Source organism: Aspergillus ruber (assembly GCF_000600275.1).
Source record: "Aspergillus ruber CBS 135680 unplaced genomic scaffold scaffold00021, whole genome shotgun sequence".
NCBI lineage: Eukaryota > Fungi > Ascomycota > Eurotiomycetes > Eurotiales > Aspergillaceae > Aspergillus > Aspergillus ruber.
Window position 1 is genome coordinate 222,174 of NW_024467317.1, and position 22,095 is coordinate 244,268.

Consider the following 22,095-nt stretch of genomic DNA (forward strand, 5'->3'; position numbering starts at 1 on the left):
TTTTTTTTTTTTTTTTTTTTTTTTTTTTTTTTTTTTTCGGTGGGGGTGTTTGCACATGAGCGGCTTTTGGGAGTTCTATATACCATTTTAATATTCTGGTTCTTTCATTGATGGGGAGACTATAGATGTGAGTATCTGTATAACTACACAGGTTTGGTGTTTGGGGCTGTTTCTGATGGTTTCATAGCATTTCGGGGTTGTCATTGTTTTTTTATTTTTTCTTTACCATTAATTCTCTGTGTACAAGGACATGAATCAGCGCGCAAGATACCCGGCTTCTTTCTAGGCGCATATTTAAACTTGCAATTGCCCGGGGGGTTACAGGTATTTGGTTCTTCAGGTCAATTCAATTCTGTTCCCAGATGGATTCAATCTCCCATCACCAGTCCTGGCTGTGATTCGTATCCGATACGGACATATCGTGACATTTAATAATAATCCCAATTAGGATGCCCAGCATCAATGTGGCTGTTACTATTGTCCCACGGCCCACAGCATCATTCCTGCCAGCAACATTGTGCCATGGAGCCATGGACAATGTAACTGCCAAGCAGGAATCTAGGCAGCATGATTTTTTGCAGAAAACTATTTCTTAGGTCATGAATAGTTAACAGATTCTTGTGTTCTTGGCTGCCAAGACCATCCTGCTTCCCAACGGCTATGATGTATACGCCGAATTCTAGACCCTTGACCCCTGGTGTTTTTTCCTTGGATGGTAACTGGTTAGAACCTGGTGACTACATTCCGCTGTCCCGTCCCAATATTATTATGCATTTTTGATTAGTTTCTTATGCGAACTGTTTTCCTTTTCATAGATGTACTATATCCTTGTAGGGCGTGTATCGCGAAATACCCCGTACTACTACAGCACCCAATAATGCAGCCTTATGCCAGTCATGACGTAGAACAACACCACCCAACCCTCCCGGCCAAAACCCGTGGGATCCGGCAGCGGCTCCGTTTCCACTTTTGTTCCCGTTCCGATTTCCGGATATCGATGAAATACAACGTACACAAGGCTGAGGCTGTACTCGTATTACGGGTTAATATTACGTGTATAGCCACGAGGGGGATATAAGCCACACTGACACCGCCCACCATTCTGGGTAATGATCGATTCTGGAGTTATCCATCATCCGTCGGCGGTGGTTCATCAGGCATCGAAGATCTATCTCGTCCTATTCTACTCTATCTGTCTACTCTTACAATTGTCTACAGTGCTGTTTATTGTTTTTCTTAATTACTCTTTTGTTTCTGCTTGACAGGTCTCACGTGCTGTGATCTGGTTAGGTTCTGCGAAAATTGGAGTACTTGCCCCTGTGGGAGTTCGATTCGATACAGCCTTGTTCAGCCTAGAATCCCTATCTACTGCCCGTCATGTCTTGGGCCGGTATGCTGCTACTTATGGTACTCTGCACTTTTGTTCCTCTTATGCTAATGTGTCCTAGGATTCAAGAAAAATGTCAACCGCGCGACGACGCAGGTTATGATGAAGACGGGTATGACATCCGATGATTGCAAGAGGATATTGACAGCAATGCTGATATAAGGGCACAGGGCATGTGGAAAGGACAAATGACCGGGACTACGAAATCGAGGAGCGGTATGATTGCTTCCAGCTGGGCGATAACGTAGGAGGCTGACTGGTTTAGGCGATTCCGGACTATGGAGGCGGCATCCACCCGTCTACAAAAAGAAGCAAAGGGATATTTGGACTCATTACGAGGTGTGCTGCTTTTACATGGTCGGATGATGCGCTTTAAATACTAACTTCAATAGCCATGACGGCTTCGCAAATGCGCATTGCAGAGACAATAGATGCCTTCTACGGTGACGCTGGGACAAGGGATGGTGTGAGTCGGAGTTATAAGCAAGCGGTTGAGGATCTCGATGCCGAAACGATCAAAGCGTTGGATGGGCCGTACCGATCTACAGTTCTCGACCCCATCTCCCGATGGTGTGCCTACTTCCCCGATATTAATGAATGCATCAAGAAACGAAACCACAAACTCCTCGACTACGACGCTATGCGCTCCAAGGTGAAAAAGCTCGTCGAGAAGCCCGACAAGGATGCCACCAAGCTCCCGCGGACGGAGCGCGAAACCGAGATGGCGAAACAGTCATACGAGCAGCTGAACGAGCAGCTGTTCACCGAACTCCCGCAACTTATTGATCTCCGTGTTCCGTACCTGGATCCCAGTTTCGAAGCGTTGGTCAAGATTCAGCTCCGGTTCTGCGCTGAGGCATACTCGCGCATGGCGCAGGTACAGCAGTATCTGGATGCAGAAACTCGCGACCAATACGCTCGTGGTGATTTGGACAACCGGGTAGAGGAGGTGTTGCAAGAGATTCGGGATTTGAGCATAGCGGGAACTGTTTGATTTTCTTTTGGGCCGGAGTTTGCTGTTTTGCCTTTTGCATTTTCTTCCCTTTATCTTTAAATTATTATTCTTATTTCATACAGTGTTGGCTTATATGTCGCTCTGGTTTATTGATCTGGTTACGGTTTCTGCAAGTCATTCAATGCCAAGGGTATCACAAGTCAATTGTACAAATGCTCCAACTTTCCGTAAACCATCTCGATCATGAATTGCCTTCCTCACGATAAAGCTCCTGTAGCAACAACTCAACCACCGGATCCGCAGCAGCTCGTACCGCCGCCAATTCTTTAGGACTCATCTTGGTCAGGACATAATCAGCTACAGACCCCCGCTCCCGACTGTCAGGACGCCCAATTCCCACTCCAACGCGCATAACCGAAAGCCCTGTATTCTCCGCAGGTGTTCGCGGAGGATACAATCCCTTCCCGCGCAAAACCTCCATTATACTAACCAACCCCCGATGACCACGCAGACTAGCCGTTTCTGCCCCGCCGCGCTTAACTCGTACTTTGCCCAGCGGCGACTCGAGTTCATCATGTAGGATCACGAGTGTTGGCTTCCGCCGCCGTGTATCGATCGTGGAAATCCATTTATGTAACCGGCGCACAAGTTTGCCTCCCGACTCGTTCATGTACGATGTACTCTTCCATGTTTTGTAAAAGTCTGATTGTTCTGCATCTGAGAGCGTGTAGTTTGGTGTGGATGAGAAGCGCGAGGGGAGGAGTGGGACGAGAGCTTCAAAGAGGATGTGGCCGGCACTGTGGCGGGTGGTTCGGTATGGAGCGGGGTTACCGATGGAGGCGATGAAGATAATGCGGTTGGCGGGTTTTGTGATGTCTGGCATTGTCGTTTCAGGGGTGTTGGTAGGTTTGGTGTTGTTGGACATTGAAAGTAAAGGCGGGTTGATGATATGTCAATATCACGTGATATATAAAGTGATTGATTGATCTGAGCTTGGATGACCTGTGCTGTGCTTCGTTTTTTGTAAAAGTGTGTATCTTTATACTCGCTGAGAATTTGAGCGTCAGCAGGGTGATGGCTCATTCTGCTCAAAAAAATCATTGACTATCTAATGCATATGCTCAAAGCTTGATGAAATACTGATCGTCCCCAGCAGCTCTGCCACTACGTAAATCAGCCTCGAGCCAAATCCAACCTCTTCATTCCTTCGAATGAGAAACCAATTCGTTTCTTTCTCAATATGGTGATTCATTCTCCATTCCACACGTGTCAGTGAGGCTGGAGTACAGAGTTTTCTTCACCTTCTGCTCTTTTTGCTTTTTGCGAGCTTCATGCCTGGCCAGCACCGGTCCACAGGCGATTTGATACTTGCTAATAAAAAGAGTCGTGGAATGGATCTTTAATTCCAAGGAATTGTTCTGCTTTCTCATGGTCTTTGGATCGTCATGTCATGGACGGAAAAGGCATCTGGCCGTCGAGTGAAAGGACCAGCCAGGGCTTGGCTGTAGAGGAGAGCAAGGTAGCGGATTCACCGCAGGGGCTTAACAAAACTGACTATCGAGAGGAAGAAGATGACGACGACGACGATAACGACGACGACGATGATGATGCGTCTGATACAGCATCAATGTAAGTCCCTTCTTTTCCTGTCAGACAATCGAGACTGACAGCTATAGAAAATCAACCAAATCATTCGAAGCGCAGAATATCCATGTCACTATCCAACATGGCCGCAGATACTGCGATGACTTCTACTTCATGCCCAACGACGAGACCGAAAGTACCCGTCTGAACATCATCCACCAGATCTACCTCATCCTCCTCGACGGCAAGCTTACCGCCGCGCCCCTGGCCAAAGACGCACCACGAATCCTCGACATCGGCACCGGCCCCGGCGACTGGGCTCTCGAAATGAGCAGCCTATACCCGAGAGCTACCATAATCGCAACAGATATCAGTATCTTCGATACCGGACTTGCACACATCGACCTCCCCAACGTATTCTTCCAGCTCGACGATGCTCGCGAGGGGTGGACGTACCACGAGCCCTTTGACCTGATCCATATGCGTGGTCTTTCGGGCGCGTTCAACGACTGGCCTGTCATGTATCGACAGGCATTCGAACATCTCAACCCGGGCGGGTACATTGAGATCGCGGATTCGGACCCAGCAGGCGACTCCGTGACGTTTCCGAATTCAGAGAGCTCGTACTTTCATATCTACACGGGTGCCATGCGCTCCGCTGCCGAGGCATTGGGATGCCCACGCGATCTTAACCATCTGAAACCCAACATGCTCTCCGCTGCGGGATTCGTGGACGTCCGTGTCTTCGAACGCACCGTCCCCATCGGGTTATGGCCGCAGGACCTGCACGAGAAAACCCTGGGGAAGATGACATTGATCGCTGTGCTTGAGGGTCTGGAAGCGTATGGTCTGCGGCCGCTTACGGCTACTGGATGGATGGCAGATGCAGTCATGGATCTATGCGAAAAAGCAAAAATGGAGATCATGAGCGCGGATCGGATGACTGCGCGCGTGAAATTTATGACTGGGAGGAAACCGATTTCGAGGATTCAGATGAAGGAAATGAGGCAGAGGGAGGTGCTTGCTAAGGCCTTGCGGAAGGTTGAGGAGTGATACCATTGTAATTACCGGATGCCTGGGTCTGAATGAGAAGATTGTAATTAACTGCCTTGTACTATTGTAGACTCAATAACTGCACGAGAATGACGATTATCTACAAACAAATAGGTATAAACCACTTTTTTCTAAGCAAACTCCGTCCGAATCCCATAATGCAGAAACACGACTCATGCAACAAGTATAGAGTAAACAAAGATTACAGCTGAAACTTGGTCCTCTCTTTCTCCATTCCACCCTTCCATTGCCATTCCTGTCCGCTGGCCTTATGAATCCCCTTATCGACACGACGGAGCTTAAGTGTGAATCGCGGCCCAAGTTCCTGCAAGCCAGCACGGATACCCTCTGCGCCCTGCATTTCTTTACCGTCCGCCCCGACTACAGATTTCTCTGTCTCGCGCTTCTCGCGGAAGACATACCGATGTCTGCGCACGAAGAGGTAGTCACGCTGGTTGTGAATGGTGACTACATTCCGGCCTTCGAATTCCGGCTTTGGCGGGAACAAATTCCGGAAGAGATGCGCCGTCAAGAGACCCAGTGGTGTGCGGAAGTTGTTCAAGATCAGTTCTGGCCAGTGCTCGGTTGCTCTACCATGACCTGGGATCTTCTTCGAGTCTATCCAGTTGCTGATGGAGAAGTGGAAGGTCGGGCCACTCGGGAGGTGGATGATGGTTAGGCCGGAGATGCGCTTTTGGTCCTCGTTGACCACGACGAGAGCGGTAAAGTTGCGATTTGTAGCGAACTTGGCGATTTCGCGGATCGAGAAGTTGTGCGAGTATCGGTGTGCGTTGCGGCGGATGTAGACGCTGTTGGGAAAGAAGTTGACAAGTTGTTCGGCTTCGCTGTGGAGGGTAGAGTGGAGCACTGTGGTGATGAGGATCTTGGGCGCCCGTTGCTGCAATTCAGTCGAGAACAGAGATGGGAATTTGGCTGCCAGTGCTTCGGGGGCTAGGTTGAGGTTTGTACTTTTCGTGGATTGGCTTGGACTGGTAGCGCGTTCTGTAGCTGATGGGAGCGATGACTTTTTGCGTCCTCGGTATTCGTCTTTTTTTTTGTCTTTATTCTCGTCCTCGTCCTCGTCCTCGTCGTCCTCGTCCTCGTCCTCGTCGTCCTCTTCATCGCTGCTCGCAAGCATACTGTCGACGTCATCATCGTCATAATCCCCGCCCTCTGAGCTTTGTTCATTGTCCTTCAATGGCCGATTAAGCTCGTCCTCTTCTTCCTGTTTCTGTCTCTTGATCCGCTCCACGTCGACGCTCAACCCCAGCGAATCCTCGACATCGCTATCCACATCATCCCATACTCGCTTGCGATCGATCGTCAACGGGATATTCCGCTTCAATCTGTCCTCCTTCAAGCTCGGATCCTTGGATTCTTCCTTCTTCCTCGCAAATCGTTCTGCCCGTCGCGCGGAGTCTTTGGCGCGCTTTCGCTTGACATGGAGATCTTGGCGGGCCAATTTGTTCCCTGGCTTGTACTCTGCAGTAACGCCTGGCAGGGGCCTAATTCCCTTTTTTGCCATTGTGAGAGAGGTATAGCGGTTGGTTATCAAGACTTGCTGCGGTTAATCAATCTGAGATACGAAAAAAGATAATTTTTGGTGGGACAATGTATCTCCGGCGGTGAGTGTTTTTATGCAGGAATAAAACGGTATTAACGAGCAACCCTACGAGACACAGGAAAGAGGGTAAAAAGCAAGGACAATTCATGCATTGAATTTGAATTTGACGTTCTTATTTGCATATCCTAACCAGCCGTTACTTGCTACTGCACATTGCCTGCGTGCGGATCACGTGGCGGATGACTCAAGTGCCCTTCCTTCGCCTGCTTCCCCGCCGTTTTCCTCCAACAATAAAAAACCCCGCTAGGAACTTTTCCTCCACCACCGCTGCCCTCAGAGCTATTCCAGCGAAGAAGCAAGACCCCACGATGGCTACTGTGAACACCAAGACCGGCCAGGCCGTTGACCGGTCTGTCCTCGACTCGCTGCTCCGTCGACGTCTCTTCTACACCCCATCGTTCGAGATCTACGGAGGCGTTTCCGGCCTCTACGACTATGGCCCTCCCGGGTGCGCCGTGCTGAACAACATGATCGAGCTGTGGCGCAAGCATTTTGTGCTGGAGGAGGACATGCTCGAGGTCGATTGCACCATGCTCACGCCCGAGGAAATCCTCAAGACCAGTGGTCACGTCGAAAAATTCGCCGACTGGATGTGCAAGGACCCCAAGACTGGCGAGATCTTCCGCGCGGATCATCTGGTGGAGGAAGTGCTCGAGGCACGGCTCAAGGGCGATAAGGAGGCCCGTGGTCAGACGGTCGTGGTGGACGAAGCGAAGGAGGCTAAGAAGAAGAAGAAGGTCAGCACCAAGGCTGTCAAGTTGCCTGATGCTGTGGTCCAGGAATACGAGGAGCTTCTCGCGCAGATTGACAACTTCGATGGTGCAGAGCTGGAGGGTATCATTGCCAAGCACGATATCAGAAACCCTACGACTGGAGGCAACCTCCTTCCTCCCGTGGCTTTCAACCTAATGTTCCAGACTGCTATTGGCCCCAGCAGTAACATGCCTGGCTACCTGCGTCCAGAGACGGCCCAGGGTCAGTTCTTGAACTTCCAGAAGCTGCTAGACTTCAACCAAAATTCCATGCCGTTTGCCTCGGCCTCAGTTGGCAAATCGTTCCGTAACGAGATTTCCCCCCGTGCCGGTCTTTTGCGTGTACGTGAATTCTTGATGGCGGAGATCGAGCACTACGTCGACCCCGAGGGTGGTAAGAAGCACATTCGCTTCGATGAGGTCAAGGACGTCGAGCTGTCCCTGCTTAATCGTGATGTCCAGTCTTCTGGTAAGACTGACATCCAGAGGATGACCGTCGGCAAGGCCGTAGAGACCGGTCTTGTGGACAACGAGACCCTCGGATACTTCATCGCACGTATACAGCTCTTCCTTCTCAAGCTTGGTGTTGACCCCAGCAAGCTTAGATTCCGTCAGCACATGGCCAACGAAATGGCCCACTACGCTTCCGACTGCTGGGATGCTGAGTTGCAGACCAGCTATGGCTGGATCGAGTGTGTTGGCTGTGCCGACCGCAGCGCCTACGACTTGACTGTTCACAAGAACAAGACTGGTGCCCCCTTGGTCGTCCGTGAGCCGCGCGCCGAGCCCTTGAAGATCGAAGAGTGGCAGGTCGACATTGACAAGAAGAAGTTCGGTCCCCGTTTCAAGAAGGACGGTAAGACGGTCGAGGCGGCTATCAACGCCCTTTCGCAGGACTTCCGGAAGAAGTTGTCGCTTGAACTCGAGCAAAATGACAAGGTCGAGATTGATGTGGAGGGTGTTGCATCCGGAAAGGTTGAGTTGGAGAAGGATATCATCAAGATCGAGAAGCGCACGCGGGTTGACAACACTCGCGAGTACACCCCTAACGTCATTGAACCGTCGTTTGGTATTGGGCGTATCTTGTACAGTATGATTGAGCACGTCTACTGGTCTAGAGAAGGTGACGAGGCCCGTGGTGTACGTTCTTCCTTTCCCGAGTTGCTATTCAGGACTAACATATATCCTAGGTTCTCTCCTTCCCCCCTCTGATCGCACCCACCAAGGTCCTGATCGTTCCTCTTTCGAGCAATCAGTCGTTCACACCTCTCTCTCAGCGTCTGATGACCAAGCTCCGGCGTATGGGTATCTCGAACCGGGTTGACGACTCATCCGCCAGTATCGGGAAGCGGTATGCTCGTAACGACGAACTGGGTACTCCCTTCGGTATCACCGTCGATTTTCAGTCCATAAAGGACAACACCTTTACTCTGCGTGACCGTGACTCGACGAAACAGGTCCGTGCCAGCGAGGACGAGATCGTGCAGGCTCTCAAGTCGTTGGTGGACGGTGATGAGACATGGGAGGACATCCGGCAGCGCCTGCCCGAGTTCACTGGCCAGGACGTTGAGTAAGGCTGTGACTTGGCTTAGTTTCCTGTTATATTATAGAGAAAGAGGGTTAAAAAATTAACCATTCATCTTTTGAACATTTCTACACATACTGTTCTTGTATTTCGATAGCCGAATAAAAGTTCCGATCGCCAAGAAATCCGGGGCGGAAATCAAGACCTCCGGCGTCATCGCTGTTCACAACATGACAATCATTCCTTACTGCTTTCTGTCCTCTTTTGTTTCCCCGTCTTTCATCTACACACTACGATAAGCTTGTTGATATCAACACCTCTACGCGACCGCCACAATGGCGCCAACCATTCCCTCAGCCAAGCTGACTCTCTCATGTCCCCTCTTCGCCGCCGACTTCGACCCGCGGAATAGCGACTATCTCCTTGTAGGCGGAGGTGGAGGTGAAGGTCGCAGCGGTGTTGGAAACAAAATCGCAAGTTCTCTCCTTTTATCACCACGTATTAGTTATCTGTGTACGTTACGCTAACATTCGATCGCAATAGGCCCTCTTGAACACGTCCAAGCGTTATGAGATCACCGAATTAACCGAGATTGAGCTATCGCGCGATGAGGATTCTGTCACGTCGATGGCCGTTGCGCAAGCATCTGAGGATTTCATAATATTTCTAGCCGGAGTCAACAGTTCCATGGCTGAGCAGAAGTGCAATAACAACCAGCACCTGCGATCGTTCAAGATCGACCTTCCAAAGGAGCAAGGGGAGAAGAAGATGTTGGAGAAAACAACAATACCCGTCGATGCGGTAGAGAAATCGACCCTACTGTCGCGTACGTCTCTATTTAGAACCAAGGGTGCGAAGGCCGGGTCGGATACGTATCAGCGGATCGTGAGAATGTCGCCTTGGAGGGGTGAAGAGAAGCCGTTGCGGGTTGGTGCTATTACAACCGGATTGGCGCCATCTGGGGAGATCGTTTTCTTCCAGGCTATGTTGACGCCAACAGAGTCGGACGTGATTGGAAGGATCCATCTAGGTGATGGGGAGGAAGCTGAAGACATCGACATCATCGATTCGGGAAAGAAGGATGAGAAGTTTCGGGTTGCGTATACAAACGGCGTAGATGTGTTTACATGTCAATTATCGTCGAGCACGAAGGGAAGTACTGCTCTCGACGTGAGTTGTGTGTATACTATTCCCCTGCCGGAGAAGGGGAAGAGGAGGCCGAGATTCCGCGCGCTGCGGTTCCTATCCCCTACGTCTTTGCTACTTCTGCAGAATGCGCCAGATCGGAGTGGGTGTGAGCTCATGGTTCTCAGCCTGCCAACGTCAAATGAAAAGAACAAGGCGGCGATGATCGTGCGAAGGAAGAAGCTACGCAAGACAATCAAGATTGGACTGGGCCTCGATGTATGCAATCTCGGTACCGGCGCGGAGAATAACCAGGCACAACAGACGATCGTTGCAGTCACGGGCAGCGATCAGTCCATTGAGCTGCTCACGCTCGAATATAATCCTGAGGAAGGCTACGGAAAACTCTACCCATACACCAGTCTCCATGATGTCCACCCCTTCTCTATGACCAAGATCTGTTTCTCGACATTCACACCACCTTCACACCCAGTCACTCCAGAAGTTGGTCCACAGTACGTCAAACTTGCCTCCATCAGTATGGGAAATACCGTCGTCGTCCACATGCTCCCCCTCTCCCCGTTCCCTGTATCCAGTCGCACCCCGCGCTACGTCTTGGCTGTCCCCGGCGAGTCGGAAACGTGGGCCACGTTTTTCAGCGGGTTCACGGCACTCTTTACAGTCCTTGTCATCTGTGTTCTTCTCCAAGGGTACATGGAGATCAAAGGAGGGTCGCCATCGTACTTGGGTGTTTCCAAGTGGCTTTCTCCGCAGATTCAGAGTGTCTTTGGCTACCCTACTCCTTTCCCAACTGAGCGCATCGATACCTCTACATTCTCTGCCCCCACAGCTACTACTACCATCTCAGTAGTACCAAACATAAACACAGACACCCAACGACAATCTCTCCGCGACCTCCTCCGCTCCCGGCAGGAACAAAAAGAAGCATCAGACGCAGTAACCACTGGCAGCAGCAACAACATCATCGTTCACTGCACCACCGCCGACGACGGTATCTCGAACAAGATCCTCATCGAAACAATCCCATCAGAACAACAAGTCCAAGATCAGACCCATTCGTGGGAAGAGCTAGGCGAGCAGCAACAATTCCTCTGGAAACAGCGGCTGGCGGACGCGGGTCACTGGGCTGTGGAAGAAGGGGAGACGGTTCTGAAGGGGGTGTTGTTTGCGGAGTATTGTGGGTTTATAAGGGAGTTGGTGAGGGAGGAGTTGCCTTGATTTGATTCAGGGTAGGGGTTGGTGCTTTATGAGATGGCTTGCTTTCGGGTTTGCTTTCTTATAATTCGAACGAGTGGAGTCTGTATACTTAGATGACAGATGATTGTATGCTATAATATTATTTGCCATGTCCTTAGCTAGTATAGACAAAATCATTGCTTTAATTCTTGTGCACTGGAAAAATTACAGGACTACGAAGGTCTTCATGGTTTAGATTAAGGCATAGTTCACTTATCGTGACTCGTCGCATGCAGGGTGTCTGCAGATCAAGGCATCCAAATTATCCCTCTTTCCTCGTTCCCCCATGGTTGTGTCCGTAATGCCAATTTTTATTATCATCAGCATTAGTTAAACAAATAGTTTTGTTCGCTGGGTAGGTGTACAACAGTCACAAGTCACATTGACACGAACGGAGGGGGCGAGGAAACAAGACATTATCCATGTCCACAGAAAGAGGAACAGGGGGTAACAAGAAGTAAAAAGTAACGCCAAAAGACGCCAAATTATTCACACCAAATCGGTAATATGATATGGAAAGAAGGGACAACACGAGTCTGGATATCATACGGTAATGCAGGTCGTAACGGAATCAATGAATCAGAAAGAAATTCAACCGGAGGCGCGTAAATGTGACCCATATGTGCGCGAGACAGATTGAGTGTAAATCGACAAAAGGAGGAAACGAAAAGGGGAACCCTCAAGGCTCCGAGCTGTTTCATCACTGACCGCTGTTCTTCTTCCAGCGGAGTAGTTCGGCCAGGCTCGCGAGACTACAACCCTGCTTAAGGAATTCATGGGCCAGAAGTTCATCCGCAGTGGCACGGCTGCGAACGTCAACGCAGAGACAGACACTGAGGAAAGCTTTGAGCTCCTTGCTCAACTTCTCCGGCTTCTTCAAACGAGGAGTGCCATTGGTGGCAATGAGATACAGCGCCTTGAGGGGTTCCTCGTTCAGGTACGGGGGCTCAGACTCGATCATTTCAATGGCCATAATTCCGAGAGACCAGCAGTCGACCTTGGGACCGTATTCCTTTTGCTTGACAACTTCAGGTGCCATCCAGTAAGGAGTTCCCACCATCGTGGCACGCTTGTTCTTGGATTCGGTCAGTTTAGCACAGAAACCGAAGTCAGCTGGAGGAGAACATAGTCAGCAACCGTTTTGGGATTATTTAGAAACTGCAATGACTCACTGATCTTAACATGACCGGCGCGGTCCAAGAGAACGTTGTCACTCTTGATATCACGGTGGATGATGTTCTGACTGTGCAAGTGGGCCAATCCTCTGCAAGTCTGAAAGGGGGTATTGTCAGCAAGGTTTCCTTTTTTATAAAGGAGGGGGGACAAACCTCTGCACAAATAGTGGCAATCTGGTCTTCTTGAATCACGGGGTTATTGTCGATAACATCCGTGAGAGCACCACCTTCCATGAATTCCATAACAACCCAGAGTTCACTGCTCTGTTCCTGCAGGAAGGAGTCAAGGAAGTTTACAATGTTCGCATGCTGGCTATCCTTCATGACGATGATCTCATTAACAATCAACTCCTTCCGCGGCTGGCTCCGCAGGTCCATTTGCTTAATGGCAACCTGGCAACGGGGACCATACTGCCGGTACAATTCGCGTGCCACAGGTGACATGGCATGCTCCTTGACCCGGGCCACATATACCGATCCTGAGGCACCTTGTCCAATCTTCCGTTGCTTGCTGTACGACTCGTTGGGGTTATCTTTGGAAACCACGGCTCGTAACCGGTCCATGACTTCATTTTCAGTCATGGCAGACATCCGAACCTCCTTCCGGGGCTCCGCCTTCTTGGTCAGGGCGGCTTCAGCTTGACGGATACCATCTGGCTTGTTGGCAGTTTGCTTGTTTGCAATGTTCAAGGGCTTCACAGGCTGAACCGGGGCAGGAAGTTTCGACGGCGGAGGTCCCTGAGCATGCTGCGGGCCCTTGGCTTGGTTCCAGGGGTCATGCGGCGGATAACGCGAGCTTGGAGATGCCTGGTGGTCATCTGGCCGCGATCCGGGAGTCCGCGATGCGCCATAGCCATTGGCACTGCTGGGTGCGGGGGGTGCCGGGCGCTGAGCAGTCAGTTGGCCCGGACCGCCGGGAGGGCGATTGGCCGAACCTGGAGCCGGTGGTGCTGGACGACTTGGCTTGTAGCGGTCATTCATCGAGGGATCTGAAGGACCATAACCGCCAATTTCCTGCTTGGCCAGCGGAACGCGAGTCTTGGGGAGGGATGCATTGTACGCCTCCTGGTCACGACGCTCCTGGTCATCGCGAGCACGACGGGCTTCCTCTTCCAGACGGCGTCGTTCCTGGTCGGTTGCCTCTCGGACACGATCGGCCTGTTGCTGGTGTTCAAATGCACGGTCGTTCTGAGACGAGAAGTTTGAGGGATGACTGCTGGAAGGAGACGCTCCGGTGTCCAAGCGTTGCGAGGGCGGTGGTGGGGGAGGTCTGGGAGGGGCGATGGAGCTGCCGACCGAGTTGTTGCTGTAGGGCTTCGGTTGCTGGCCAGCAGGCGACGGAGGAGAGGCCAAACCGGAAAAGTACTGAGGGTTCTGCTCGCGCATTTTGATATCCGAGTAGAACTCGAGGACCTCAATAACGGCCTGGGGGTTTTTCTTGTAGTCTTCCTTGGTGATGGCCGATGCCGTTAAGAGCTTCTCCCACTCTGGTGGCAGGCCGACGAAAGCACCCGTCTGAGGGTCGAAGCCAACATGGACACGATGGCTAAAGTTGGTGGGATTGCTGACGCCACCCATGCCGGGACAGCGCTCGTAAATCTTATCGATCCAGTCGTAAATTTCATCATCGCTCTTGACTTCGCAGGTGATACTCTTAGTCGGGACTTCGCGAGAAAGCATCGCAGTTTTGGACGTAGCATCCTTGGGATTAGCCAGGCGGACGACCTCAAAGGCCATCTTGGCGTCCTCGGAGCGGGAGACGCCAGTGACGGTGTTAAGGGGGATGGAGAGAACGATCTTGCCGGTCTCATTTTTTAGGAATTCGAGACGAAATTCGCGCAGGATGAGATAACGTTGGTTCCACGTGGCGAGGAACTTGTCCTCTTTTGAGCGCACATAGCCTTCCTTGATGATGGCCACACCCCCTTGACCGGACTGGTTGGTCTTTGTGTGCGACAGAGCAGGACTGCTGGTGTTGGGGAAGAGCGACAGGTTGCCCGACCCAGGGGTCGAGGGAGAGCTTAAACTCATTTGGCCAAAAGACGTAGCGGTGCTGGAAGGATCGGTCGGGATGTTCAGCTTGGGACGTTCGGCAGGGGGGCGAGGAGCAGGCCCGGGGTTCATGAATTGGTCCGTTGTGTACATGCTATGTACGGAGAGGAACTGCAGCAACCGAAATACAGCGGTTAGTGACAAGTCGCGAATGCGGGGCTGGAAATGGGAAATTCGATCTGTCAAAGGTCGGAGGAAATTGTTTCCCCAGATTGACTCGAGGAGTGGAAGAGGGAGAAGACAACATAACAATAATAAAAAGACAAGGAAACCTACTCTCCGTAAATAGATTAGCTGTTGGAGAACAGCAAGCAGCGAGACGTTAAGGTCTCAAGAGTCCACGGACCAGGCTGTCCAGCAGTAACCACCAAGCGGAGGGAGAGAGAGGATGAGGGGAAGAGAAAAAGCAATGTGAGAATCCGTCAAGTGTCAAAAATGATGTCCACAAATGCTTTTCAGGGACTCCGTCAATGTATAAGTGCTGACGCTCTAAAATTGGTTCAATCGAAGCCTCTAAAGACTAACAATGATAGGGGGGAAGAGAGACGGAGGAACCTAAGGCATTGGCGCGCGGGAGAATCCTGGTTGACTTAGAAGACTAAGAGTCAGACAATGTAATTTTATCTCAATTGCTCATGAAGGAAAAGGGTATAAAAAAAAAAGAAAAGAAAAGAAAAGAAAAACATACTGGACTATTTGATAGTTGCTGGGATTGCTGGAGATTACCACAGCAGAAAGGGGGGAGAAGGTGGAGGGAGAGGAAAGAGGAAGAGACGAATGATATGGGAGATGGATATGCTGACTGATGCGATGGTCTCAAGATCTCGCAGTCTTACTTTTCTTTCAATTGATGAAAGTAAATTTCAGAGCGAAAGAAGGAAAAGAGAAGAAAAGATAATAGTGAGAGGGAGAGGGGACGAGGTTGAGGTTTCACACCTTGGGGGGGGGGGGAGGCGGGTTTAGTCAAAGAGCAAATACAGGGGCATGTCGTACATCCTCTTATCATTCTACACCATTACATGCAATTATTGAGATGTCAATAAATATTCAATTATAATTATTTTCTCTCCAATTGCATATTGCTATTCTGCACTCTATGTATTTCTGCATAAAATCGACTGCGGTACAGAGTACATGGTGCATCGAAGTACAAGTACGGAGTACATATTTGCAAACAATGAAATTGTCTTTGGGTCACTCAATATTCAGAGTTTACGCCTGACAAAATAAATTTATCTCACTGTATCAGATAAATTGCTGCTATCTCGCTTGGCTAAACCAACGCAGGTTCCAATGGTTTTCTTTTCTATGCCGTGACTCGAGTTAAAAACTCATGAACACAGGCCCCTTAAAGAAAAGAGAAAAAATAGAACGGAACGTTTCCCGGCCCACGGGTCGACAGGGACCGCATCCAAAGGCCGGTGAATGCGAATCAACGGTTATGCCCATCGTTTGCAGAGGCCCACAGGCCTGATTCATGGACCCCCTTTTTTTCTTCTTTCTACTGCCTTTCCCTTCTGTGTCGCTGGCCAATCGCCATTGGAGGAAGGCAGGCTCGGCATTATGGTGCTGTCAAAGCTGGGAATAAGAAAGCGCTTGGAGAGCTTTAACATGGCAGCAAGCAGGTCAAGAAGCATGAGTTGTCTACTACTCTGAGGGTACATTTACCGCAAAGGGTCTAGCGTGTCGCTTGTTCTTGGCATAAATATCACGTGTGCTTTGCACAAAGTTGAGTCTTCCTTCAGCTTCACAATACTAGTATAGAGATGCAGACTGAATTGAAAAGCTACATCCACATAGCTCAGGAACAGTTCTCAAAACATCACTCCGTACACCTTCAGTTTTCGGATCAGCCCAGAACGCGTACCATCGAACCCAGACGTATACTAGAAGCGGTATACCCCATGTTCACACAGAGGTCATTCTGTATTCTATTAGCAACTCAATTGTACTTCGTAGACTAACTCCATTAAGCTCTGGGTGTGGCTGTCTTCTTGCTTGATCTCGTGTTCGTTACAGATGGGTACTGATGAGACACACGGTTTGCAGATGTCAATGCAGGAAGCCGTGTCCGATGGAGAACGGTGAGCAAGAATGTCATGGTCAGTGTGTCCATCACAATTGTACATAGTATGTAGCAATAATGATGCTGAGTATGTATGTACTCTGTACCACTTCTCCATGTGAAGGACGGTTTAAGTTATCGATAACCTAAAAAGTGAGCCCCACGGTGATCCCCACGATTTATTGATGCCTGTATGCCTGTACTTCTGCCCCTCTCTCCTCACCGCTCAGCCACGTTCCTTTCCCGAAAAGAACAACTGTCGGAAAGAACCCCATACTATTTCTACTCATTATTGTATCCAATTGATCTGATCTTGGCTGTTTGCCGTAATTCTAGCCCCCTCTCTACGCGTTTCTCCATATTTCTGTGCGGTATCATAGCAACATGTCGACCGAGGCCGCAAGTGTCTACCCAGCCCTGCAGGATCGCCCTGTGCAGGGCACCATTTGCCTGTTTGACGTCGACGGCACTTTGACACCAGCAAGGAGGGTATGTTCTGCTATTTGCGCAGAACTGCATGGTTAAAAACCGATACAGCAAGGGGAAAAATGACTAACAAGTTCCCATTGAACAATAGACCGTCGCTCCTGAAATGCTCGAACTCCTTTCTCAATTGCGCCACAAGTGTGCCATTGGCTTCGTTGGCGGCTCCGACCTGGCGAAGCAGCAAGAGCAGCTCGGTACTCCCTCGATCAATGTCACCAATCTCTTCGACTTCTGCTTCGCCGAGAATGGGTTGACAGCGATTCGTCTAGGCAAGTCTCTTTCCAGCAACAGCTTCATCCAATCGTTGGGGGAGGACAAGTACCAGAACTTGGTGAACTTCTGCCTGAAATATATCGCGGATGTGAAGCTCCCTAAAAAGCGTGGCACCTTTGTTGAGTTCCGTAACGGAATGGTCAACATTAGCCCTGTCGGGAGAAGCGCCAGTGTCGACGAGCGAAACGAGTTTGAAGCGTATGTCCCCTTTCACTTTCTATACAGTACTATGTTATGTTTCAGTGAGATGGAATAACTGATTTGGCATTTGCAGGTACGACAAGGTGCACAATATCCGTAAGACCTTGGTGGAAGCTCTGAAGAAGGAATTCCCCGACTATGGTCTCACGTAAGTTCTTGCCAATGAGAATCACCTGCTCTTTTTCTTTCCTCGCTGCTAATTTCGAGTTATGCCATAGTTATTCGATCGGCGGCCAGGTCTCTTTCGATATTTTCCCTACCGGCTGGGACAAGACCTACTGCCTGCAGCACATCGAGGCCGAGAAGGATATCTCGGGTGTTGAGTACAAGACCATCCACTTCTTTGGCGACAAATCCTTCGCTGGCGGCAACGACTATGAAATCTACTCTGACTCACGAACGATCGGGCACGCGGTTACTGACCCCGAAGACACTATGAAGCAGCTGCGGGAGATCTTCCAGTTATAAGATGGGAGTTAAGATCGTTTGAGCATGGATGCATTCCTAGCATGGTGAAACATTAATTAGAAGAATCCTAGTATGATACCACTAAGACAATGGCATATTTATTTTTAACATTTTTGTGTACGGAGCATTACTCTAGGCTACTATCTCAAACTACCATGGGGCTTATCCGCGAGATCGCCCTGCCGAATCAGGTTCGGATCTTAGTCAGCACGGAATGGAGCACTCTATTCCTGGAACCAACTCGACTGACTCTGACATCAACCGGGGAAGCATCGGGAAAGCTAATGTCTTCTTCATCCTTTATGAATCACATCTCTGATATTTTGCAATAATAAGGATGGCTCCTTCAAAAACCGTCACAGAGGTGCCGCGGTCAATCCTGCCTCGGTTGACCTGGAACGGCACCTCTGCCCGAACTACCGCCACTCCTCTCTCGACAGGCTACCAGTCTCAGCAACAGCGACGCATACAAGGCTGGAACTCAGTCGCACGCCAGCTACACACCTTGGCATTTTCTCCCTATTCCTCCCACTTCCTCACCGCCGCCGCCTCCCGAGACCTTGGTCCCAGGCGTTCGTCGACGTCTTCCGCTCGTCGTCCGTCCGTTGGACCCATCAATAATCCGGTCCGGTATAATGGCGTCTATGTTGCAGTATTCAAATCGGCCCGGCGTGCTTTTCATGCGACGGCGTCTCGTCAGAGGGATCACCACTTCGACACACTGAAGTTTGTACAGCGGTTGAAGGCGGAGGGATTCAGTGAGGAGCAGGCTGTCGCTATGATGAGGGTTTTGAACGATGTTATACAGGAATCGATTCAAAATCTTACCCGGACCATGGTCCTCAGAGAAGGTTAGTGGTCCATCACTATCTTGCACACGGCTGGCTTGAAACTATGTCGCGGCGAGTCGTCAAGAGACATTTTCTCGTGGATTGAAACACTCCGGTAGCAAGGTTTAACGCTTTACTCGCTTCTATAGACTCGGAGCGATCGACATATACACAGAAAGTTGATTTCGCCAAGTTACGTTCGGAATTACTCAACGCGGATTCGACCGAAGCCCAACTCACACGTTCATCGCACGAAAAAATTGCCGCCGATCTGGCAAAGCTCAACTCGCGGCTGCGGGACGAAATTGGACGCACCCAGGCCTCTGTCCGCTTGGATTTGAACCTCGAGAAAGGACGAATCCGTGAGGAAGCCAACGGTCAGGAGATGCGAATCAAAGAGACGGAGACGAGAATCGAGCAGGAGGTCGCCGGATTGAGAGAGCGTGTGGAGGCCGTGAAGTTCTCCACATTGCAGTGGCTCATGTATGATTCAATTGATCCTTTCTATTACTACGGTTATCATGCTAACATACTTGTCTAGGGGTGTCTGCACCGGTACTGCGGCTTTGATTCTTGGTGCCTGGCGTCTCTTCATGTGAATTTACTAGCAGCATGAGATTGGCGTTTAGGATATCATATAGGTCATTTCAAGCGAATATGTATACTTGGGGAAACCAACTTCATTTGTAACTTTCGATTATTCTGTACAATAGTCCCTTCCCCCCTCTCGTCTTCCAAACGGGCCGTTGAAGGATTAACAGCCCGATATTGATTTGTTATATTGCGACGTTTTGACAAAAGAAATATCATTTCTACTTTTATCTAATTCAATTTAGGCGGCAACTGAGCTATGCGAATGCTGGAGGTGCGAATGTCAGGAACTAGGGTCAAGTCAAACAGCACAGCAGTTTCCGCGTTTGTCCTTAGTCGTGGATGAGCTCTTGCCTACTTTATCCAAATCAAGCGAAAGAAAAAAAAAATAACTATCAAGAATATACTAACTTATAATATAATCGCAAGGCTAATACTTGTACGGGTGTGAACTCCTACTTGGATTAAATCGGACTAGTCTGTGATCGACATCCAGCTACACATAGTCATGTGGTTTCTTTCACTTCCTTTTTCTGTCACCCTCTCCCATAATCTCTGCCAACTAGTGGGTTGTCTGTCGTCAACAGAGACCAGTTTCTCGACTATCGTCGAATCTATCTTCTTTCTCATCAATCCTTTTCGCACCCTTTCCCTTCTCGGCATCTTCTTCGGTCTCATCGCATCAAGACTGTTTGGAGTGCTAGTCGGAGTATTAGTCGGAGCACTATCGAGGGCATATAAAGGACTCTCTTTCCGGAATTCGAGTGCAAGGCTACATAAACTCGAGAAAGCTCCCATTTCGAAGACTAAGAAGGGGAAACAAATCTCTATCGGGATTTTCATCTACACATGGGTTCAAGTGGCTGAAATCTTCAAACAACTTCGACCGGGCAATATGGCGTTGTCATTCTATCTCACCCACTTCTTTCTACTATGGCTGCATGTCTCCCGCTGTACAGCCAGGCAGAATTTCTTCCAAGTCTACCAGCCTGTCTTGACAGTGGACGAGGGGAGTGTTGGTTGCAGTGAAGATGTCTTGCTAATGAACCATGTCTTTTCTTCGAGTTACGGGAAGCCTTTTGTTGGTGGGTTTGATCACTGTCGGCTGATGGTGTACGGCTTTAGCTGATACAAACACCCAGGGAGCTATGAGCCACCAAGTTGTGACTTTGATACGGTTTTGATGAATTTCACAGTCACATCAGAGGGCCGGCAGTTTGATCGACTCGCACTTATGTATTTGGGAGACTCAGAAGTGTTCCGAACGTCGACAGCTGAGCCCACTGCGGATGGGATAGTCTGGACTTATATCAAGGACATGTCACCGTATAATGCTTTGTGGAACGAACCGCAGAAGCTAATATTCGATCTCGGCAATCAGATCACGGATATATACACAGGTTCCTTTACTACAACCCTGACTGCGACCTTCTCTCAAAGCGGAAATCTGAAGACAGCAGACATGATTATGCCGATTTCTGGGCGGAAATCAGACTCCAATTCCACGAGTGCTTTTACTGTTCCTACAGACAATACAACGGTGCATTACAAAATTCCTTCATCGGCCTCACGTGCTGTTGTGTCCATCTCTGCGTGTGGACAGTCTACGGAAGAATTCTGGTGGTCCAATGTCTTCTCTTCGGACACAGAAACATTCAGTAGCACTCTCAGTGGCCATTCCCCGTTTCGTGAAGCTCAACTCTATATTGACGGTGTTCTCGCTGGGGTCGTTTGGCCTTTCCCCATTATATTCACTGGAGGGGTGACACCGGGTTTCTGGCGTCCAATTGTTGGGATCGATGCGTTTGATCTGCGACAACCGGAGATTGATATCTCTCCTTTTCTTCCTTTAATCACTGATGACCAAGATCATTCATTCGAAATCAGAGTGACTGGTCTGGACCTTAGTGCGGATGGAGCCGCGACACTTTCGAACACTGTCGGCTCGAACTGGGTGGTGACGGGGAACATCTTTCTATATCTGGATGGTAATAATGCATCCTCGTCCTCCAGCGATCGGATGCCTATCGTCGATGCAGCGGCGCCAAAAGTTTCCGTGTCACGAAATTTAAATCAGGATACGGCCAAAGAAAACGAATCACTTTCATACTCTGTACTGGTTGAGCGGACACTCACAATTAGTTTACCAGACGTGTCGTGGAGCCAAAATCTCTCCTATTCGAATCATAATCTACTCAATCAACAAGGGTTAGACCAGGTTACCCATCAGAGTACTTCGGGAGTGAATACTGTCACTCGGAATGGACAATCAAACCATGTCAGCTTCGAATACCCTTTGACTGTCATAACAAAAACTCACAGCGCCGCCGATGAGTCTACAATCAACGCTCAGATGAAGAGAGGTCTTACCATTGAAGCGACGGATGTTACTGGTATCTCCACATATACTATGAATGAAGGATCATCATCCCTACGAAATAGGCAATGGGGGAATGCACACTACATATCGAAGGCTGATGGGAACTCCACATCCTTTGGTGACACCACGACTACCTTAGAGAGTGAAGTTGGAGGTAAATCATATAGTCGGAATATTCGGGCAGTTAACGGGAGCATAGCTCACGATATTTCTGGAGATTCTTCGCAAATATCTCAAACTGTTCTTTGAACATCAAGTTAAATTCATGCAAGCAACAGTTATGTCCGTTTATGTAACAGACTTTGCTCATAG

At 49.6% G+C, this 22,095-nt stretch overlaps 10 protein-coding genes across 10 annotated transcripts; 7 read left to right on the top strand and 3 right to left on the bottom strand.

Moving 5' to 3' along the window:
- Nucleotides 1-1,377: 1,377 nt before the first annotated feature.
- Nucleotides 1,378-2,381, top strand: EURHEDRAFT_379186 (amphiphysin-like protein RVS161; the record flags this gene model as incomplete). Its single annotated transcript, XM_040779144.1, has 5 exons — nucleotides 1,378-1,390; nucleotides 1,449-1,499; nucleotides 1,558-1,603; nucleotides 1,653-1,726; nucleotides 1,780-2,381. 5 exons carry the CDS (start codon nucleotides 1,378-1,380, stop codon nucleotides 2,379-2,381), a joined length of 786 nt encoding a protein of 261 aa, XP_040637161.1.
- Nucleotides 2,382-2,583: 202 nt separating this feature from the next.
- On the bottom strand, nucleotides 2,584-3,225 carry EURHEDRAFT_460102 (aminoacyl-tRNA hydrolase; the record flags this gene model as incomplete). Its single annotated transcript, XM_040784624.1, has 1 exon — nucleotides 2,584-3,225. One exon carries the CDS (start codon nucleotides 3,223-3,225, stop codon nucleotides 2,584-2,586), a length of 642 nt encoding a protein of 213 aa, XP_040637162.1.
- A 250-nt stretch (nucleotides 3,226-3,475) lies between these two features.
- EURHEDRAFT_414291 (class I SAM-dependent methyltransferase) lies at nucleotides 3,476-5,362 on the top strand. The gene is made up of 2 exons (XM_040782385.1): nucleotides 3,476-3,971; nucleotides 4,019-5,362. The coding sequence occupies exons 1-2, from the start codon at nucleotides 3,793-3,795 to the stop codon at nucleotides 4,977-4,979; spliced, it is 1,140 nt and encodes a 379-aa protein (XP_040637163.1). The 5' UTR covers nucleotides 3,476-3,792; the 3' UTR covers nucleotides 4,980-5,362.
- On the bottom strand, nucleotides 5,003-6,537 carry EURHEDRAFT_414293 (rRNA-binding ribosome biosynthesis protein RPF1). The gene has a single exon (XM_040782386.1). The coding sequence runs from the start codon at nucleotides 6,502-6,504 to the stop codon at nucleotides 5,182-5,184; it is 1,323 nt and encodes a 440-aa protein (XP_040637164.1). The 5' UTR covers nucleotides 6,505-6,537; the 3' UTR covers nucleotides 5,003-5,181.
- A 374-nt stretch (nucleotides 6,538-6,911) lies between these two features.
- Nucleotides 6,912-8,929, top strand: EURHEDRAFT_379190 (glycine--tRNA ligase; the record flags this gene model as incomplete). The annotated part of the gene is made up of 2 exons (XM_040779145.1): nucleotides 6,912-8,495; nucleotides 8,546-8,929. The coding sequence occupies 2 exons, from the start codon at nucleotides 6,912-6,914 to the stop codon at nucleotides 8,927-8,929; spliced, it is 1,968 nt and encodes a 655-aa protein (XP_040637165.1).
- Nucleotides 8,930-9,119: 190 nt separating this feature from the next.
- EURHEDRAFT_482591 (uncharacterized protein) lies at nucleotides 9,120-11,429 on the top strand. Its single transcript, XM_040785522.1, has 2 exons — nucleotides 9,120-9,353; nucleotides 9,424-11,429. The coding sequence occupies exons 1-2, from the start codon at nucleotides 9,216-9,218 to the stop codon at nucleotides 11,242-11,244; spliced, it is 1,959 nt and encodes a 652-aa protein (XP_040637166.1). The 5' UTR covers nucleotides 9,120-9,215; the 3' UTR covers nucleotides 11,245-11,429.
- A 533-nt stretch (nucleotides 11,430-11,962) lies between these two features.
- EURHEDRAFT_460301 (serine/threonine protein kinase CLA4) lies at nucleotides 11,963-14,582 on the bottom strand (the record flags this gene model as incomplete). Its single annotated transcript, XM_040784639.1, has 3 exons — nucleotides 11,963-12,375; nucleotides 12,435-12,534; nucleotides 12,591-14,582. The coding sequence occupies 3 exons, from the start codon at nucleotides 14,580-14,582 to the stop codon at nucleotides 11,963-11,965; spliced, it is 2,505 nt and encodes an 834-aa protein (XP_040637167.1).
- Nucleotides 14,583-16,785: 2,203 nt separating this feature from the next.
- On the top strand, nucleotides 16,786-18,078 carry sec53 (phosphomannomutase SEC53). The gene is made up of 4 exons (XM_040782387.1): nucleotides 16,786-17,043; nucleotides 17,132-17,511; nucleotides 17,588-17,662; nucleotides 17,733-18,078. The coding sequence occupies exons 1-4, from the start codon at nucleotides 16,939-16,941 to the stop codon at nucleotides 17,980-17,982; spliced, it is 810 nt and encodes a 269-aa protein (XP_040637168.1). The 5' UTR covers nucleotides 16,786-16,938; the 3' UTR covers nucleotides 17,983-18,078.
- A 241-nt stretch (nucleotides 18,079-18,319) lies between these two features.
- On the top strand, nucleotides 18,320-19,411 carry EURHEDRAFT_379194 (CCDC90 family protein; the record flags this gene model as incomplete). The annotated part of the gene is made up of 3 exons (XM_040779146.1): nucleotides 18,320-18,833; nucleotides 18,962-19,295; nucleotides 19,354-19,411. The coding sequence occupies 3 exons, from the start codon at nucleotides 18,320-18,322 to the stop codon at nucleotides 19,409-19,411; spliced, it is 906 nt and encodes a 301-aa protein (XP_040637169.1).
- A 543-nt stretch (nucleotides 19,412-19,954) lies between these two features.
- EURHEDRAFT_414300 (uncharacterized protein) lies at nucleotides 19,955-22,070 on the top strand. The gene is made up of 2 exons (XM_040782388.1): nucleotides 19,955-20,488; nucleotides 20,546-22,070. Exons 1-2 carry the CDS (start codon nucleotides 20,299-20,301, stop codon nucleotides 22,030-22,032), a joined length of 1,677 nt encoding a protein of 558 aa, XP_040637170.1. The 5' UTR covers nucleotides 19,955-20,298; the 3' UTR covers nucleotides 22,033-22,070.
- The last annotated feature ends 25 nt before the right edge of the window (nucleotides 22,071-22,095 follow it).